This window comes from Thamnophis sirtalis, unplaced genomic scaffold (genome assembly GCF_051295495.1).
Source record: "Thamnophis sirtalis isolate CommonGarterSnake01/CBP01778 unplaced genomic scaffold, rThaSir2_p1.2 scaffold_4, whole genome shotgun sequence".
NCBI lineage: Eukaryota > Metazoa > Chordata > Lepidosauria > Squamata > Natricidae > Thamnophis > Thamnophis sirtalis.
Window position 1 is genome coordinate 131,887,857 of NW_028261384.1, and position 18,136 is coordinate 131,905,992.

At 46.1% G+C, this 18,136-nt stretch overlaps 1 protein-coding gene across 2 annotated transcripts in view; it reads left to right on the top strand.

The window, feature by feature from the left end:
• The first annotated feature begins 343 nt into the window (after nt 1-343).
• The window catches only part of TOX4 (TOX high mobility group box family member 4), a 39,580-nt gene continuing 21,787 nt past the window's right edge, over nt 344-18,136 (top strand). For both annotated transcript variants that reach the window (XM_087714193.1, XM_087714194.1), the window contains exons 1-2: nt 344-486; nt 11,376-11,444. In XM_087714193.1, the coding sequence (XP_087570319.1) occupies nt 481-486; nt 11,376-11,444 (75 nt within the window). In that variant the 5' untranslated portion in view covers nt 344-480. The remainder of the gene's footprint in view (nt 487-11,375; nt 11,445-18,136) is intronic.

An 18,136-nucleotide genomic window follows, 5' to 3' on the forward strand; every position in this document is an offset into this window, starting at 1 on the left:
CGGCGCTCTAGGACCAAGCGGAAGTTCCAAATCCACGGCCTCGCCCCCCCATTCACAATGGAACCGTTGGCTTCGACGTCACATCCGCCGGCTTCCCGAAGGCGGCGCGGCGGCGGCCGCTCTAGCGTTTTTCCTTTGCCCCCTTTTCGCCGCCCGTCGAGGCGTTGGAGCCGCTTCCAGGCTCGTCGCCTTAAACGGCGCCCGAAGGGAATTAAAAAGCTGTGGGGAGGGAAAGAGGAGGGGGCTGGGGGAAAGAAACCCAACCCGCCTTTCTCTCGACCCGAGGCTTGCTTCCCTGATCATAGAGTAAGGAGGGGAGAAAGGCAAGGTGGGGCGGAAGTGACGCGTCCCCGGCCGTCGCCTTTGGTGGGCGGCCTCCGTTCCGGTTCCGGTCTGAGCCTGGAGGAAGAAAGCAGGGGGAGGGGGAGAGTCTGGTAAGGGGTCTCCCCCCCTCTTCGTCGCGGCTCCGAACCGGCGGCCATGGAGGTGAGGGGCGAGTTTGAATCGCCTGTGTGCCGCGGGGAGGGGAGAGGCTGTGGCTGCGGAGGAGGAGGAGGAGGGCCGGGCGTGGTGGTGGGGGTGGTGGGAGGGCGGGGGAGGGCTTGTTCCCCTCGTGCTCTTTCCAGCCCTTTCCCGACCTTCCCTTGTCCCTTAACAACTGCCAGGGTGGTCCTCAGCCCCCTTCCTCGGGCCCCATCCGGGCAGGTGGGCTTCTCGAGACGGATGGATTGGCAGGAGCCGTTGGGGAGGGAGGGAGGGGGGAAGGAAACGGCTTTTTCTCTTCCCTTGAGCATATGTACGAACACGTGCCCGTCGAGGCCGTGTGTGCATTTATATGTTACTAGAGTTTACCGTGTCAATAGATCGTCTGTCTGTCTATCTATCTGTCATTTGTCTGTCTGTCTATCTCATCTGTCTGTCTATCTCATCTGTTTATATCTGTCTGTCTGCCTATCTGTCATTTGTCTGTCAGTCTCTATCATCTGTCTGTCTTTCTGTCTCTCATCTATCTCTGTCTATCTTTCTGTCATCTGTATCTATCCATCCCATCTGTCTGCCTGTATCTAGCTGTCATCTTTCTGTATCTATCCATCCATCTATCTGTCTGTCTGTATATCTATCTCTGGCATCTGTTTGTATCCGTCCGTCCATCCAACCATCCATCTGTCTGTCTGTCCGTCTATCCGAAATCTGTTGTATCTATCCATCTATACTTCTGTCTGTATATCTATCTGTCTGTATATCTATCTGTCTATCATCTGTTTGTATCCATCTATCTGTCATCTGTTTGTATCTATACATCTATCCGTCTGTCTGTCATCTGTCTTGTCTATCTGTCAACTGTTTGACAGATCCATCCATCCACCCATCCATCTCTGTACTTCTGTCATTTTCTGTAATTTGTTTATATCCATCCATCCATCCATCCATCTCTGTATCTGTCATTTGTCTGTTTCTATATCTATCCATCATCCATCTATGGTATTTATCATCTATGTCAGTGATGGCAAAAAAGGGGAGCGTGTATGTGTGCACGCTCGTCGGGGCCACAACCCGGAAGAGAAGCTCCCCAGGGGGCATGCATGCGCCGAAAAATGAACTTCTGGTCCTAGCACGCCGGCTAATCTTCCAGTTACTGGCATGCATGTGTGCATGACGATCAGCTGGCTGGCTGCGCATGCTCAGGCCGGAAAACGGAAGACCAGCTCTTCCAGTTTCCGGCACTGCCGCATGCACGAAGGCCAGCCAATCATTGCATGCACATGCACACCCTAAACCCGGGAGAGGAACGGGCATGGCCGCGTGTGCCAGGCGACATGGCTCCATGTTCCACTTCAGGCAAGTGTGCCATAGGTTCACTATCACTGATCGTTCTGCCTATCTAGCCATCATCCATCCATCTTATCTATCTACATTATGTGTCTGTCTGTCTCTGTCTAACTAAACTAAAACAGTGAACCCCAATATATATATTAGAAGACCTCCACTCTAATCTATCTATCTATCTATCTATCTATCTATCTATCTATCTATCTATCTATCTATCTATCTATCAATCAATAAAAGAGTGGAGGTCTTCTAATATATTAGAGTTCACCATGTCAGACAAACTAGAATATTTGTCTGAAATGGTATAGGGCTTCCTGCCGGAGCAGGAGGTTGGACTAGAAGACCTCCAAGGTCCCTTCTGTTATTCTCTTATTGGGGTGATGTGGAAGGCAACAGTCCCCCACAGTTATGGTGGAGTGCCTTGCTGCACACAGTTGTTCATCTCTCTCATAGCCTTCACCTCCTTTCTCTAGGTATGTCGCATTTTGAAGGCTAAAATAACAAAGTACAGATAGTCCTCAACTTGCAACCACCCTTGAGCTCAAAACTTGTAAGGCAATTGTTAAGTGAATTGTGCCCCATTTTACGAACTTTCTTGCCACGTTTGTTAAGCGGATCACTGAAGTTTTTAAATTAGTAACAGTGTTGTTAAGTAAGTCTGGCTTTCCCATTGACTTTGCTTGTCAGAAGGTCACACAAGGGAATCCCATAACCCCAGGATGCTACAACCATGATAAACATAAGCCAGTTGCCAAGCATCTGGATTTCGACCCCATGACCACGGGGATGCTGCAAAGGTCATTAAGTGTGAAAAATGTCACTTTTTTTCAGCACTGTTAGAACTCTGAACTAAACAAACTGTTGTAAGTAGAGGACTACCAGTATTAGTTCTGGGAGGATAATGCCATCCTTATGCTTCCTTGATGTGACCTTCATTGGGGGTAGAAAACACTAGGGCAGGAATGAGATATGATTCCTCTAAGTGTGGAGCTGACCGGCAACAGGGAGCTGCAGCCGAGGGATTAAAGAGCCACATTCAGCTCTGGAGCCGCATGTGACTCTTTCATCCCTCTGCTGCAGCTCCCTGTTGCTAGTTGGCTTCACAGTTGATAGCACTTTTGGTTAGTCCAGATAGAGGAAAAAGGATGCCGCACTAGGAGGAGACACTATAGTGGGAGAACCAGACTTTCGGTCGGCTTCAGAATTGAACGGGGGGCTTCCGGTTATGACCTTGAGTGTTTTAAGGTTCATGACCCCTGCTCTAAGATAATAGTGGAAAAAGAACTATATTGGATCAAAGGAGCATAGATTAGAGGCATGGACATAAAGTGGCAAAAGATAATTGAGGGGGAAATAAAATAGTTTATCCTGAAAAATGTGATGGGATTAGCATGAAAAATATGTGATGTACCGTGTTTCCCAGAAAATAAGACAGAGTCTTTTTACACACAAAATATGGCTTGGGCCTTATTATGAGGGGAGGGTTTATTGTTTTGGGGTTGCTGGGCGGCTGCTCTCTTGCGAGCGGGCTCCCAAAAAGCCAGGCACAGCCTCATGGGCGAATGGTTGTGTTGCGCTGTCGCAGCAGTGCAACACAACAGCCATGAAATGACCACACTCATGCACAGCCACCCAGCAAACTGCCTATCCAGCCGGGCACAGCACCATTCACTGACCCAGGGGTATCGCCGAGCCGCGTGAGCGTCTGTTCGCCGACTCCCGCGGCTTGGCACCTTGAAAATGGCACTCTGCATGGCTGGAGGGGGGGTTGCAATGAGCGGCTGTTCCACTCTCACTGACGCACCTGCCAGCCTCACGATGCATGGCCCAGCTCTCTCCACAGAGCCAGGGCACCACCGACGCCGCCACATGGCTTTTTTTGCGGCTTCCAAAGTGAGTCTTCCAGCAGGGGCCGCTCTGGGCATACGCTCTATGGTTGTGGGCCAGCTGCCGCAGAGCATACTACCATAGGGCGTACACTCAGAGCAGCCACTGCCGGAAGACTCAGTTTGGAAGCCGCAAAAAAAGCGTGGCAGCGGAGGTGCCCTGAGCCATAGGTCAGTGAATGGCGCTGTGCCTGGCTGGAAAGGGGGTTTGCTGAGTGGCTGCACATGAGTGTGGTTGCTTCATGGTTGCTGTGCTGCACTGCTGTGACAGCGCAACACAGCCATTCGCCCATGAGGCTGTGCCCGGCTCTTTGGGAGCCCGCTCGCAAGAGAGCAGCCACCCGATAACCCCCCTCTTCAGTTGGGCACAGAGCCGCTCACAAACCTAGCGGTATCCCGAAAGCACTAAGCAATGCGATCACCTTTGCCTCCCCCCGGTTCCCGCGGCTTGGCACCTTTTTGGATATCGCTAGGTTGGTAAGCGGTACTCTGCCTGGCCAGAGGTGGGGGGTTGTTCAGGGGGCTTATTTGCGGGCCGGGCTTATATTTTTGCCCACCAGAAAAATGTGGCATGGCCTTATTATCAGGACATGTCGTAATTTCGGGGAAACATGATAATGATTCTCAGAATAAGAATAACATGTTCTGGAATCAAGCACAGCTTAATCATATGCTGTGGGAGTGAAGCCATCTTATACAGTATTATGGGAGGATAACCATTATGGAAAGGGATCGGATGGCTCAGTGGCTAAGACGCTGAGCTTGTTGATCAGAAGGTCGGCAGTTCAGCAGTTGGAATCCCTAGTGCCGTGTAACGGAGTGAGCTCCCCTGACTTGTCCCAGCTTCTGCCAACCTAGCAATTTGAAAGCAACGTACAAAATGCAAATAGAAAAATAGGGACCACCTTTGGTGGGAAATTAACAGCGTTCCGTGCACCTTCGGCGTTTAGTCATGCCGGCCACATGATCACAGAGACATCTTCGGACAGCGCTGGCTCTTCGGCTTTGAAACGGAGATGAGCACTGCCCCCTAGAGTCGGGAATGATTAGCACATATGTGTGAGGGGAACCTTTACCTTATTGATTCACAGAATAAGAATAAAATGTTCAGGAACCAAGCATAGCTTAATCATATGCTGGGACTCCCCTTGCTAGAGCTATTTATAAACTTTTTAGGCTACCATGGAATTAGGTTGAAATTCATGTGGAATTTTCTGACTATGGTTAAGAAGGAGCTCACCCTTTCCGTATGAAAACATCTGCGATCCTTTCTTCAGTTCTTTCCGCATTTCATAAAACCCACGATCCAATTTTCTATTCCTGCTGCAATAATGCTTCCAGGGTTATTGGGTGTTTAGATAGAACAGGGGTTGGCAACCTTAAACATTCAAAAGAGCCACAACGGTCCTAATCGGAAGCCCCCTGTTCAAAATCTGGAGCTGACTTCCCCCACCATAGTCTCCTCCTAGTGCGGCGTCCTTTTTCCTCTACCTGTTCTAACTGAAAGCCCTATCAATTGTGGAGCGACAGGGAGCAGCAGCAGAGGGCTGAAAGAGCCACATGCGGCTCCGGAGCTGCAAGTTGATAGAACATTGGATATATTGTGCTTATGCCTTTAAACTTTCCCACTTGACAAGAGAAGCTGGATGGATTTTGTTCAGAGATCTTTTTACTCCCTGAAATTAAGATGGACAGCACTCAGCTCTGTATGTGGGAAATCTCTGTGGTTTATGTTAATCCACACTTCTACAGACTCGCAACGGAATGTTTCATTACTCATTGTCCTGTAATGTGCGGTAGCCTTTTGTTCTATATTTGTCCCAGAGTCCTGATCTTGAATTTCTTATGTGTCACCTTTTTCTGAGGGGGAGGAGTTATGAGCCCCAGTGTACTTTGAACCCTTCCATATCTATGATCTTCCGTGAAGCGGGGCTAAAATGGAATGACTTACTGCACGGAGCACAATTCATGCTATTGTGGAACAGTATTTCTCAACCTTGGGAACTCGGAGTTGTATGAACTTCACTCTCTAGTTGACGAACGGTTGCTGGAATTGGGTATGTCTAAGTTTGATGAAAAGAAGGACTAGGGGAGACATGATAGCAATGTGCAGCAGCTGCCAAAAAAGCCGACACAGTTCTGGGCTGCATAAATAGAGGGATAGAATCAAGATCACATGAAGTGTTGATAACACTTTATAATGCCTTGGTAAGGCCACACTTGGAATACTGCATTCAGTTTTGGTCGCCACGATGTAGAAAAGATATGGAGACTCTAGAAAGAGTGCAGAGAAGAGCAACATAGGTGATTAGGGGACTGGAGGCTAAAACATATGAAGAACGGTTACAGGAACTGGGTATGTCTAGTTTAATGAAAAGAAGGACTATGGGAGACATGATAGCAGGGTCCCGATATCTCAGGGACTGTCACAAAGAAGAGGGAGTCAAGCTATTCTCCAAAGCACCTGAGGGCAGGACAAGAAGCAATGGGTGGAAACTAATCGAGGGAAGAAACAAGGTAGAACAAAGGAGAAATTTCCTGACAGTTAAAACAATTAATCAGTGGAACGGCTTGCCTCCAGAAGTTGTGAATGCCGCAACGCTGGAAGTCTTTAAGAGGAGATTGGACAACCATTTGCCTGAAATGGTATGGAGGGTTTCCTGCGTGAACGGAGTTAGATTAGAAGACCTCCAAGGTCCCTTCCAACTCTCTTATTCGAATAATGCTATTCTAGTTGACATTCATACATCTGGAAGTTGCTATGGTTGAGACCCATGGCAAAAGAACAAGGACGGGCAATTGATTTCCCCAAGGAACCACATGAGAAACTGGTCCTGTTCTTGAGGGCTGAACTAAGAGGACTGTGAAAGCGCAGAGGCATGCAGGCAGAGGAATTGAAAAGAAGAAACAAAAACACTCGCCCTCAAAGTAAAATCAATCCACAGTGGGACAGACAGCAGCAGCCAAAGGGCCGGAATGTGACTCAAGAGGCTGTAAAATACCCAAGTCTGCGGTAGAATATTTCTGACCGGCATAATAAATACGGGTTGGCGTTGCCCAGATAAGATAAATGGTCATTTATTTAATCACTTGAAAATTGAGCAGCTCCCTTTGATGACATGTGAAGAATTTCAGGAACAAAAACATGTCAAACCTCAAAAGGCATCTGAACATTGCTGATGGGCAAGAGGGCTCACAGTTAAACCCTTACCTGTTCTGCCTTTCCACACCCTCTCCTCTCCTTATTTTTATTTTCCTTATCTTTCCCCCTCCCCTCCTCTTCCTTCCCTCTCCTCTCTTCATTTTCTATTTTCCTTATCTTCTCCCCTCTCCCCCTCTCCTCTCGTTCCTGTCCTCATTTCTTTCTATTTTCCTTCTTCCCCTCCCCTCCCCTCTTCCCCTATCCTCTCCTAATTTTCTATTTTCCTTCTTCCTCTCCCCTCTCCTATTTTCCTTCTTCCTCTCTCCTCCCCTCCTCATTTTCTGTTTTCCTTATCTTCCTCGTTCCTGTCCTCATTTTCTTTCTATTTTCCTTCTTCCCCACCCCTCTTCCTCTCTCCTCTCCACATTTTCTATTTTCCTTCTTCCCCTCCCCTCTTCTTCTTCCCCTCTCCTCTCCTCCCCTCCCCATTTTCTGTTTTCCTTATCTTCCCTCTCCTCACTTTCTTTCTATTTTCCTTCTTCCCCTCCCCTCTTCCTCTCTCCACATTTTTTATTTTCCTTCTTCCCCTTCCCTCTCCTCTTTCCCTCCCCTCCCCTCCTCATTTTATGTTTTTCCTTATCTTCCCTCCTCATTTTCTTTCTATTTTCCTTCTTCCCCTCTCCTCTCTTTCCTTATTTTCTATTTTCCTTATCTTCCCCTCTCCTCCTCTCTCTATTTTCCTTCTTCCCCTTCCCTCCCCTCTTTCCCTCCCCTCCCCTCTCCCCTCCTCATTTTCTGTTTTCCTTATCTTCCCTCTCCTCATTTTCTTTCTATTTTCCTTCTTCCCCTCTCCTCTCCCCCTCTCCTCTCCTCATTTTCTATTTTCCATCTTCCCCTCTCCTCATTTTCTATTTTCTTTATCTTCCCCTCTCCTCTTCCCGTTCCCTCTCTCTCCTCTCTCTCTCCCCTCCCCTCATTTTCTATTTTTCTTATATTCCCCTCTCCTCTTCCCCTCCTCCCCTCTTCTCTCTCCTCTCCTTTTCTATTTTCCTTATCTTCCCCACTCCTCCTCTCTCCTCTTCTCCTCTCCTCTCCTCTTCTCCTCTCCTCTCTTTTCCTGCAGTGGTTTTGAAACTTCCGAACTGTACGCTGAGGGGCTGCTGTGTTCAGCTCCAGGTCTTTTGAAGTAAGCAGACTCAGCAGGTTTTCTGGAAGACGGGCAGCCTGCTGAAGGAATATCCCGATATGAGATGATGCGGCAGTGGCGGTTCAAAAGGGGAGGTTTCATCCCGTTGCTGCCTTTTCTGAATCCCCCCCCCACCCCCCCAATATCTCTGCTGTTGGGTTTTGAAAAACTGCTCGGACTGCAGATGTTAGCAGTGAAAACACTATAGCAAGCTTCATATTCATTCATTCAATTCAGCAGCTGTTTGCTCTCCCCCCCCCCCCTCCCAATTGGCTGGTGATCCTATGCTTTGGATTCCTGGAATGGTGGCTTCATTGATGCTTCCTGCGGAAATGAGCAAGTGCTGTTCTCTTAAAAAGCCTGTAGAGCAGTGTTTCTCAACTTTGGCAACTTGAAGATGTCCGGACATCTTCAAGTTGCCAAGGTTGAGAAACACCGCTGTAGAGATCCTCGGTCATCCAGGTTCTTGTCCCCAAAGGTGCTTTTTTTCAGGAGGCAACTGGACTTTCTTGTTTTCTTCGGAAGACATTTCGCTTCTCATCCTAGAAGCTTCCTCTGCTCTGAATACTCCTTGCAGACAGCTGGTCATTTGCATCCTTTTTAGAGAGTCGTTGAGGCCACTTGGAGTCCCAAAGATGTTTTTTTTTTTCAAGAGGCAAGTGAACTTTCTGGGTTTTTTTCTTTTGAAGACGTTTTGCTTCCCATCCAAGAAGTTCCTCTGGGAATTGCAGACTACGGGGTCCAGGAGTGCCACTCGGATGATTCCCGAGGACACAGATAAACCCTCAAGTGCTTCAACGACCCTCTAAAAAGCATGCAAATGACCAGCTATCTGCAAGGAGGATCAATCATTACCTTTCCCACCATCCTGTCTTGAGCTGAAGGAGCTTCTTAGATGAGAAGCAAAACGTCTTCAAAAAGAAATAAAATAAGTCCAGTTGCCTCCTGAAAAAAAAAATCATCTTTGGGGCTACCTGTCCTCTGGTTCACCGACAAATGCGTGCTCGACAAAAGCGCGACCGACAAAACCGTGGCGAGAAAACCACGAGTTCTAAATTGCGCCAACGAATGAGCGCAGAAGTGCGCCGACAACAGCGCGCCGACAAAAGCGCGCCTTCAACAAACAAGTAATAACCGTGAGTTCTAAACCTAACCCTAAACCTAACCCTTACCTTAACTGAAATCCCTAATCCTAACCCTTACCTTAACTGAAATCCCTAAACCTAACCCTGAACCCCTAACCCTTACCTTAACTGAAATCGCCCTTTTGTGGGCGCGGTTTTGTTGGCGCGTTGTTGTGGGCACGTTTATGATGTGGTTTTCTCGCCGCGCTTTTGTTGGCGTGCTTTTGTTGCATGCGCATTTGTCGGGTCACGCTGTCCTCTACCTCCACAAAATGTCCATGCATTATAAAGTCCTTCCTGGCCAAGTCAAACTTTCCAAGAGAAAGTCCTTCTGGACGGCATTTGTATGTGAAGCTGACCCAGCCAGACTGTGAGTAGAGAATCTGTATTAACTCTGCTCTGTGGTCCTTCATGACTCCCACTTTCCAAACGGTTCAAAGACAGCAACTTAAACCAAAGAGTATCATTTCCCATGAAGATTCTCAGTCATCCTCCAGACAACCTTCAGAGGTCTTTGAAGGTGGAATCATGGCAGCTGGACCAATTTGGGTCCAGTTGTCCTGATTCAGTGTCACACGGTGGCTCAGTGGCCAAGATGCGGAGTGGTCGATTAGAAAGGTCGGCAGTTTGGCGGTTCGAATCCCTAGCGCCACATAACAGAGTGAGTTCCCATTACTCATCCCAGCTTCTGCCAGCCTAGCAGTTCGAAAGCACGTGAAAAATGCAAGTAGAAAAATAGGAACCACCTTTGGTGGGAAGGTAACAGTGCGCTGTGCACCTTCGGCGTTTAGTCATGCTTTGGACAACGCTGGCTCTTTGGCTTTGAAACGGAGATGAGCACCTCCCCCTAGAGTTGGGAATGACTAGCACATATATGTGAGGGGAATCTTTACATGCCATGATTCAACCTTCAGACTATTTGTTTCACGTTCAATTGTCAATGCTCGTGAGTGGTGTGGTGGCGTAGAGGTGGAGCTCCTGCCTCCCAATCAGGAGGCTGTGACTTCGTTTCTAGGAAGATATTTCTCTGTCTCGGCACAATGAGAATATACATGATGAACAAAGTTCTGCATTAGCAACAGGAAAGGCATCCGGCCAATAAACACTCAGCTTCGTTGAGCTGCCCAGACTCCATGCCGCAAGGGATTATGGGGTCATTAAAAGTTCTTTTATGCTCCTATGTCACTCTCTGGCTGTTTTCTACCTCACGTTGTCATCACATCGTTAAACCTGGTTTGTTGAATAGGTCAGAGTTGGGTAGGCTGGTCAGTCACGCTAAACCAGACTTTTAGACCAATGCCAGCCAGTTCTTGCGTTTTGCCAAAGTCAAGCGAGCCACAGGGTGGCTCAACCTAATATCCGGTGGTTGGTTTTGTCTCTCTTAGTGCGAGAGTCTCCAAATTTGGCAACGTTAAGACTTGGGGGGGACGGACTTCCAACTCCCAGAATTCCTCAACCCAGCACAGCTAGCTGAGAAATTCTGGGACTTGAAGTCCGCAAGTTAAAAGAGTCGAAGTGGCGCAGTGGTTAAATGCAGCACTGCAGGCTACTTCAGCTGACTGCAGTTCGGCTGTTCAAATCTCACCGGCTCAGGGTTGACTCAGCCTTCCATCCTTCCGAGGTAGGTAAAATGAGGACCTGGATTGTTGTTGGGGGCAATATGCTGACTCTGTAAACCGCTTAGAGAGGGCTGAAAGCCCTATGAAGTGGTATATAAGTCTAACTGCTATTGCTATAAGTCTTAAACATGGTGGAAGTTAGGGATCAACATTCAGACGCTGGCCACAGGACTCTTATTTATGACGGTTGCAGCATGTTGGGGGGGGAGAAACCACGTAATCCCCTTTTGTGACTTTCTGATGAGCAACGTCAATGGGGAAGCCAAATTCACTTAACAACCGTGTTACTAACTGAATTGTGGTGGTTCGCTTAACAACTGTGGCAAGCAAGGACATAAAATGGGGAGAAGCTCATTTAAATTTTGGGCTGTTATCTTTAGACATTTACCTAGAATTGATATTCTGGCCGCAGGGGGGCGGGGGGAGATGAATGAGTTTGAGAGAACAGCTCTACAACTGCAAAAGGCATCATAAACTTCTAGCTGTGCAAATATTGTGGTTTTATCCCGGGGCGCTTCTGCTGTGTTGCTGGTTTAAGATAAAAAGGGAAGAGAAACTGATTGACGCTGTTTTCCTTTCTCTCCTAAGTTCCCCGGGGGAAATGAGAATTACCTGGCTATCACGGGAACGACCCACCCTTTCCTGTCGGGGGCTGAGGTGAGATGGCAACGGGGTTGCTTGCACGGACTGGGGGCGGGACAGTGGGGGCGCCTCTGCTGCATGATTGGGTTTGGAGTCAAAGGGACTATTTGTAATTTAGGCTGCTGCAAAACGATTTGCGTGCCGAACAGGGTGGATAAAAAAAATCAATGGTTTTTTTTAAATCTGATTTTTAAAAAAAATTTAAATTGGATTTTTAAAAATTTAAATCAGATTTTTTAAATTTGTTATCAAATTTATTTTCATGAAATGCTTTTGGAGTAAAAAAAAATCTATCTGCAGATTACTGTGTTTCTCCGAAAATAAGACACGGTCTTATTTTCTTTTGATCCCCGAAATAAGCACTTGGCTTGATTTTCGGGGAGGTTTTATTATTTTTGAGGTGCAGGAGGTGGCGAGCTCAACTCAAGGCTGCTGGAGGCGGCAAATGGTCAACTCAAGGCTGCTGCTTCATCGCAATGTTTTCGGGGAGGGCTTGTGTTACACACATGCGCTCAAAAGCCCGATTAGGCTTATTATCTGGGGAGGTCTTATATCGGGGGAGCAAGGTAGTTTTCGATTTAAGATACATTAATAATTGAGTTTATTCAGCATGAAAGGGAGCTCAGTTAAATGTAGCACGAGGCTGTATATTCTGTATGTGTATATATATATGTTTGTGTGTGTGTGCGTGTGTGTATGTATATATATATATATGTATATAATATATATATGTATGTATGTGTATATATATATATATATATATTAGATTTTACAACCCCCGGTATGCCCAAATATGGGAGGAAGATCACTACTTCCATTCTCTGTCCTTCGGCTCGTCACAAGAGACCATCCAGGCAGAAACCCAATATTTTTACTGTTGCCTTTTTTGTTACATTTTTTTTTTGTATTTGTGCTGATAAATAAATAAAGGGAGACTAGTATAGATCTATTTCAAGCTATCATCAGCTAGCCATACCCTTACTGGGATTTGAACCTGGGCTATATTACATACTAGGCAGACTTCTTAGCCATTAGGCCACAGGCTCTTATCCGTTATCAGCGAAGCCAGGGTGAAAGGTATCTATCAGATATCAGAAAGATACCTTTCACCCTGGCTTCGCTGATAACGGATAAGAGCCTGTGGCCTAATGGCTAAGAAGTCTGCCTAGTATGTAATATAGCCCAGGTTCAAATCCCAGTAAGGGTATGGCTAGCTGATGAGAGCTAAATAGCTTGAAATAGATCTATACTAGTCTCCCTTTATTTATTTATCAGCACAAATACAACATATATATATATGTGTGTGTGTGTGTGTGTGTGTGTGTGTGTGTGTGTATGTGTATGTGTATGTGTATGTGTATGTGTATATGTAAAACCTTTTGGGGAAACTCAAGCTCGGCAAAGCTGAGATAACATCCCCTGCCTTGATGCATTCACACAATTTCACAGTAACCATGAGACAAATCATAAAAGAAAGTTCAGGAATACTCCCTTATCCCATTATTTTGCAAATCTACATAGACTACAAACTGTATGATGGTTTGAAGTGAAATGCATCTGTGCCACCAAATGTGAGGAGGAAGGGCAAGCAGTGAAAGTGAAACCTTCTCAGCAGCTTATAAATATAATATTAAAGAGCGCCTGTCATTTCAAATCCATCACGGCAGCGCCTCTTAGCAGGCATCCAGTCACCTGTCCCTCCCCTTGTTGCGTCACAGCCGTCTCACCAGCCGTCCCGTTAAAGGGAATGGGACTTCAGTCAACAGCCGGTCAGAGGAGGAACCGCTGCGGGACAGAGATGACAGTTGCTCTTTTAAAAACGATGATTTAAATGGATTGAAATCAAGTCTTTTTTACGAGCGATTTCACTCGTGATTTCAATCAACTCGATTTCAATTGGCTTAATTTAAATCAAATCCACCCTGATGCCCGAAGGCTGCTGATTTAAGCTAACTTGTTTTGTAAGGCTAAAAGTTCGAAGCCATCACTTTTCAACCAGACGAGTTTCAGCTGTATTGTTTTTATGAATGTAACTTGCCCCCGGGAAGACCCTTCTGCTTGATCCCTTCCCCCAAATAGATGGGTTTTTTAAAAAAATTGAACGGTCATTTTATCAATCCACATAAAGTCCCAAAGAAACTGAATCTGATTGCTGGTTCTGCCCAGTTTATGAACTCAAGTGCTCCTCGGATTATTTTAACGTGCCCTTCATAATCTCATCTGCACATACCTATTTTTCGGAGTATAAGATACATTTCCCCCACCTTAAAGTTTGGGTATGTCTTATGCACTGAATGTAGCTCCGCCCACTCACCATCCCCCACCCTTTGCCCTCTGCCTCCCAGTAATTTGCTTCCTTGTAGCAAATCAGCTGTTTCAGGCTGCAGAGATTGTCATTGCCTATTGCCGCCTTCACGTGTTCCATTTTCGGCCTTCACATCCCATGTTTGGCCTCTGTGCGCCCTGTTTTCGGCTTCCACATGCCCCATTTTTCCACCCATTCCAATCCGGAAAACACGGCACGTGGAGGCCAAAAATGGGGCGTGTGGAGGCTAAAAACGGGATGTGGAGGCCGAAAATGGGATGCGCGGAGACAGCAATAGGCAGTGGCAATTCCTGCATCCTGAAACAGCTGATTGTTGGGAGGCGGGTCCAATCAACAATCAGCTGCTTGTGCTAATCAGGCTGTGCTGAAGCTGAAACTGAAAGGCGCTGTTTGCTGCAAGGAGGCAAATTGCGGGGAGGCAGAGACCGATTTTTTTTCTTTTCTTTTTTATTAAAAGTTTTTTTATTTTTAGTTTTCAAAACAGACACAACACAAAAAATCCTCTTTATTTACATACTGTAGAAAGTGTATCAGTTGGTTACAAAAAAATTTCATGCGTTTCTTTCACAGTCACCCATGATTCATATTAATTCTAGTATTTTAAATCAAATATATTTGTACATATTACCATCATCCTACCCCCGTTCTTGTTTGACTATAATTGTTTAAACGTCCTTCATCATAAAACATACCAAAACTCAAGACATAACCACATACTGGCATCTCATTTGCTATTTCTATTATCCCAATAACACTATTCCTATGGCCTATTCTAGCTAAACATCAATAACATTTAATAACATTTTTTTCTTGTTTTCCTCCCCAAAAGCCAGGAGCGTCTTATACTCTGAAAAATACGGTATTTTCATTCAAAACTCAGAAAACCTCCCTTCCCTTTTTGACGCAGGCGCTAGGCCTAAATCTAGAAAACCACACTTTCCTGATACATGGGGAAGGAGGGTGTGTGTTGTTTTTTTTCATTGACCCAATAAAACATAAACTCACCACAGAGGAGCCTGGGTGACATTTCCATAGAGTTAAAAACTACCAAAGTTTCCCCAATAAATAAATTCCAAGCTGAAAGACCCTGGCTAGATGGAGGAGCAGATGAGAAGCCATGGCTGTGCTGAGGATAGCAATAGCATTTACACTTATATACCACTTCACAATGCTTTTACAGAGTCAGCATATTGCCCCCAACAATCTGGTTCCTCATTTAACCCACCTCGGAAGGATGGAAGGCTGAGTCAACCTTGAGCCTGATGAGATTTGAACTGCCAAATTGCAGGCAGCAGGCAGTCCGCAGAAGTAGCCTGCAGTACTGCACTCTAACCACTGCGCCACTGTGGTTCATACAATGGATTCCCCCTCTCTCTCTCTCTCCCCTTGTTCAAAGCACAGTTCCTTTATTTGCTCAGGGTCCAGGCTGCTGGTAGTACAATTTTGGTTCATTGGTTCCTTGCTTCTCCAGCTTTTGGTCTCCTCTGTCGGATTGGCTCTCTGACAGCTTTTAAGTGATGATGTTATTTAAGGATTGGTGAGTGCATATTTGGCAGCTCAGCTTGGAAATGACCCATTTTCAAGCATGGTGTTACAATGCACATTAGAACAGGACTCTTCAACCTTGGCAACTTTAAGCAAAGCTGGAATTCTGGGAGTTGAAGTTCACAAGCCTTAAAGTTGCCAAGGTTCGAGACCCCTGCGTTAGAAGATCATCCGATCCAGTTCTCCCCAAGTTCTTGCCTTGGAGATTTTTCAAGGGATTGAAATCCTTTAATTCCTTAGCATTTACTGTATTTTTCGGAGTATAAGATGCACCTTTTTCCCTCGAAAAAGAGGGTGAAAATCTGGGTGTGTCTTATACACTGAATACAGCAGTTTTGGCCTCCCGAAACCCCACCCCCTTTGCAGAAGTAGCCGTGCATAGCCTTTAGGAGGCTTCCAGGGTGTTCCTGGGGGCTGGGGAGGACTAAAATGAGCAAAAAATGCGCTGTTTTTTTGCTCATTTTTGCCCCTCCAGTCCCCAGGAGCATTCTATAAGCCTCCTAAAGGTTATGCATGTCCTTTTTTGACAAAAAATAGGCCTGTTTTCACAAGAAATGGGCTGTTTTTTGCTCATTTTGGAGGGCCCCCACCCTCAGGAGCACTCTATAAGCCTCTTAAAGGCTATGCATGCTGTTTTTTTGAAACAAAACGGGCCCATTTTTGTGAAAAACGGACGGTTTTTGGGAGGTCTGCAGAGTGCAAAACTTTTTTTTTTAATTTGCCTCTTCAAAATCTTGGTGCTTCTTACACTCCGGTGCGTCTTACACTCCGAAAAATACGGTAGTTAGAATCTGAGGATGCTTCTTGAATAAGAAGCGAAACATCTTTGAGAAAAAACAGAACCAAAGTGCAGTTGCCTTTTGAAAAAAAAAGCACCTTTGGATCCCCGGATCAGAGAATCAGAATTTGGGCACTTGGTCATCCACATGTGATTTATAACGTGGTGTAGCATCCTGGGATCCCCTAATCGTCCTTTGAGATGTTCCCAGCTGGATTCGAACAAGCAACAGCAATTGGGGGGAGGGGGGAGATGCTGGATTTGCTTAACGTCCACATGATTCATCTAACAGCCCCAATAGTTCACTTACCAACCTTGGCAAAAATTTTTTTTTGCAAAATCTCACTTCGTCGCTTTGCTTAGCCACAGAAATTCTGCACCTGCTTTTCATAAGTCGAAGAGCATCTGCCATTCAGCTCCCAGCTGTGCTTCAACCAGCATTTCAGACGAGTTGCACAACAAAGGGGATTTCTCTTCGACAGACGCCTCAACCCTCCTGCAGGACAACAATAGTACATCATAATCTTTAGAGATTCATCCAGGTCATGGTTGTCCCAAAGGTGCTATTCTGACCCAGGTTTCCCAAGAGCATGAAGCAAACTTCTGGTCCCGACAAACCCCCCTTTTATTAATTGACTGTGAATTCTTCTCATTCACATCCAGCAAAGGCTTTCAAGGGAGGATTTACAGTCACAGACCTTATCTGGCTTGGAGAGCTGCCAGGCCGATCTCTGCCAAATATGGCAAGGTGTCTCGGAGAGTCACGAACCAATTAAATGAACTAATTGTCTTCTGCAAATTCCATTCCCCTTTTATTCCCCATAAGAAGCGCCATTCATCATCCAACTATGGCCTTACTCCCAAGTCGACCCCTGTTTTTTAGCTGCAGCAAACTCCAGAGGCAAATAAAAAAAAAAGTTTTTTCACTCTGCAGACCTCCCCAAAACGGCCTGCTTTTTGTCAAAAAAATATATGGGGGGAGGCATGCATAGCTTTTAGGAGGCTTATAGAGTGTTCCTGCGGGCTGGGAGAGGGCAAAATTGAGCAAAAAACGGACCATTTTTCACTCATTTCTGCCCTCCCCCAGCCCCCAGGAGCACTCTGCAAGGCTCCTAAAGGCTCTGCACTGCCATTTTTGTGAAAGGGCGGGGTTTCGGGAGGCAAAAAATGAGTATTCAGTGTATAAGACGGACCCAGATTTTCAGCCTCTTTTTTGAGGGAATACGCTGAAAAATATGGTAAGCTCACGCCGACTGCTTTAATGACTCCATCCAGCCATCTCATTCTCTGTTCCCTTCTTCTTTTGCCCTCAGTCTTTCCCAGTATTAAGCTCTTCAGCAGTGAGTCCTTCCTTCTCATTAGGTGGCCAAAGTATTTGAGTCTCATCTTCAGGATCCAGCCTCCTAAAGAGCAGGGTTGATCTCCTCTAGGAGTGACCGATTTCATCACCTTGCAGTCCAAGGGACTCGCAGGAGTCTTTTCCAGCACCAGGGCTCAAAGGTCTCAATTCTTTGGCGCTCAGCCTTTCTTATGGTCCAACTTTCACAGCCAAATATTGCATCTGGGAAAACCATAGTCTTGACTATACGCACTGTCGTAAAACAAGGCGAATAAAACAACATGCAAGCATGCAGGCAAGATTCTGCTGTGAATCAAGAGTTCATTTCACGAGCAATTTAGAACTTGAAAAGCCAACGTTATACATCAATACTGCAGTAAGACAATACTTACCTCAACAACTTATTGCAATAAGATAATAGCTAGCAAGGAGCAGCTACCATCAATGGTCCCGATATGAAATTTAACCTTCACTTTTATACCTTCATTTAACATGTCTCCTGTTCCCCTGAAATATTACCAGGGTAACTTCCTCACTTCACAGTGCCATCCTGTAGTTGGCACATTTCAATGCGCTCATCTGAAATCTGCTACCATCTGCAACTTTCAGTTCCTTATTTCTTTTTTTATTAAAGAGTTTTAATAGATTTTACACATTTCCCCTTCCCTTCCTCCACACCAACTCCGCACCCCCTCCAACCCTCCCCCTCCCCAACCTCC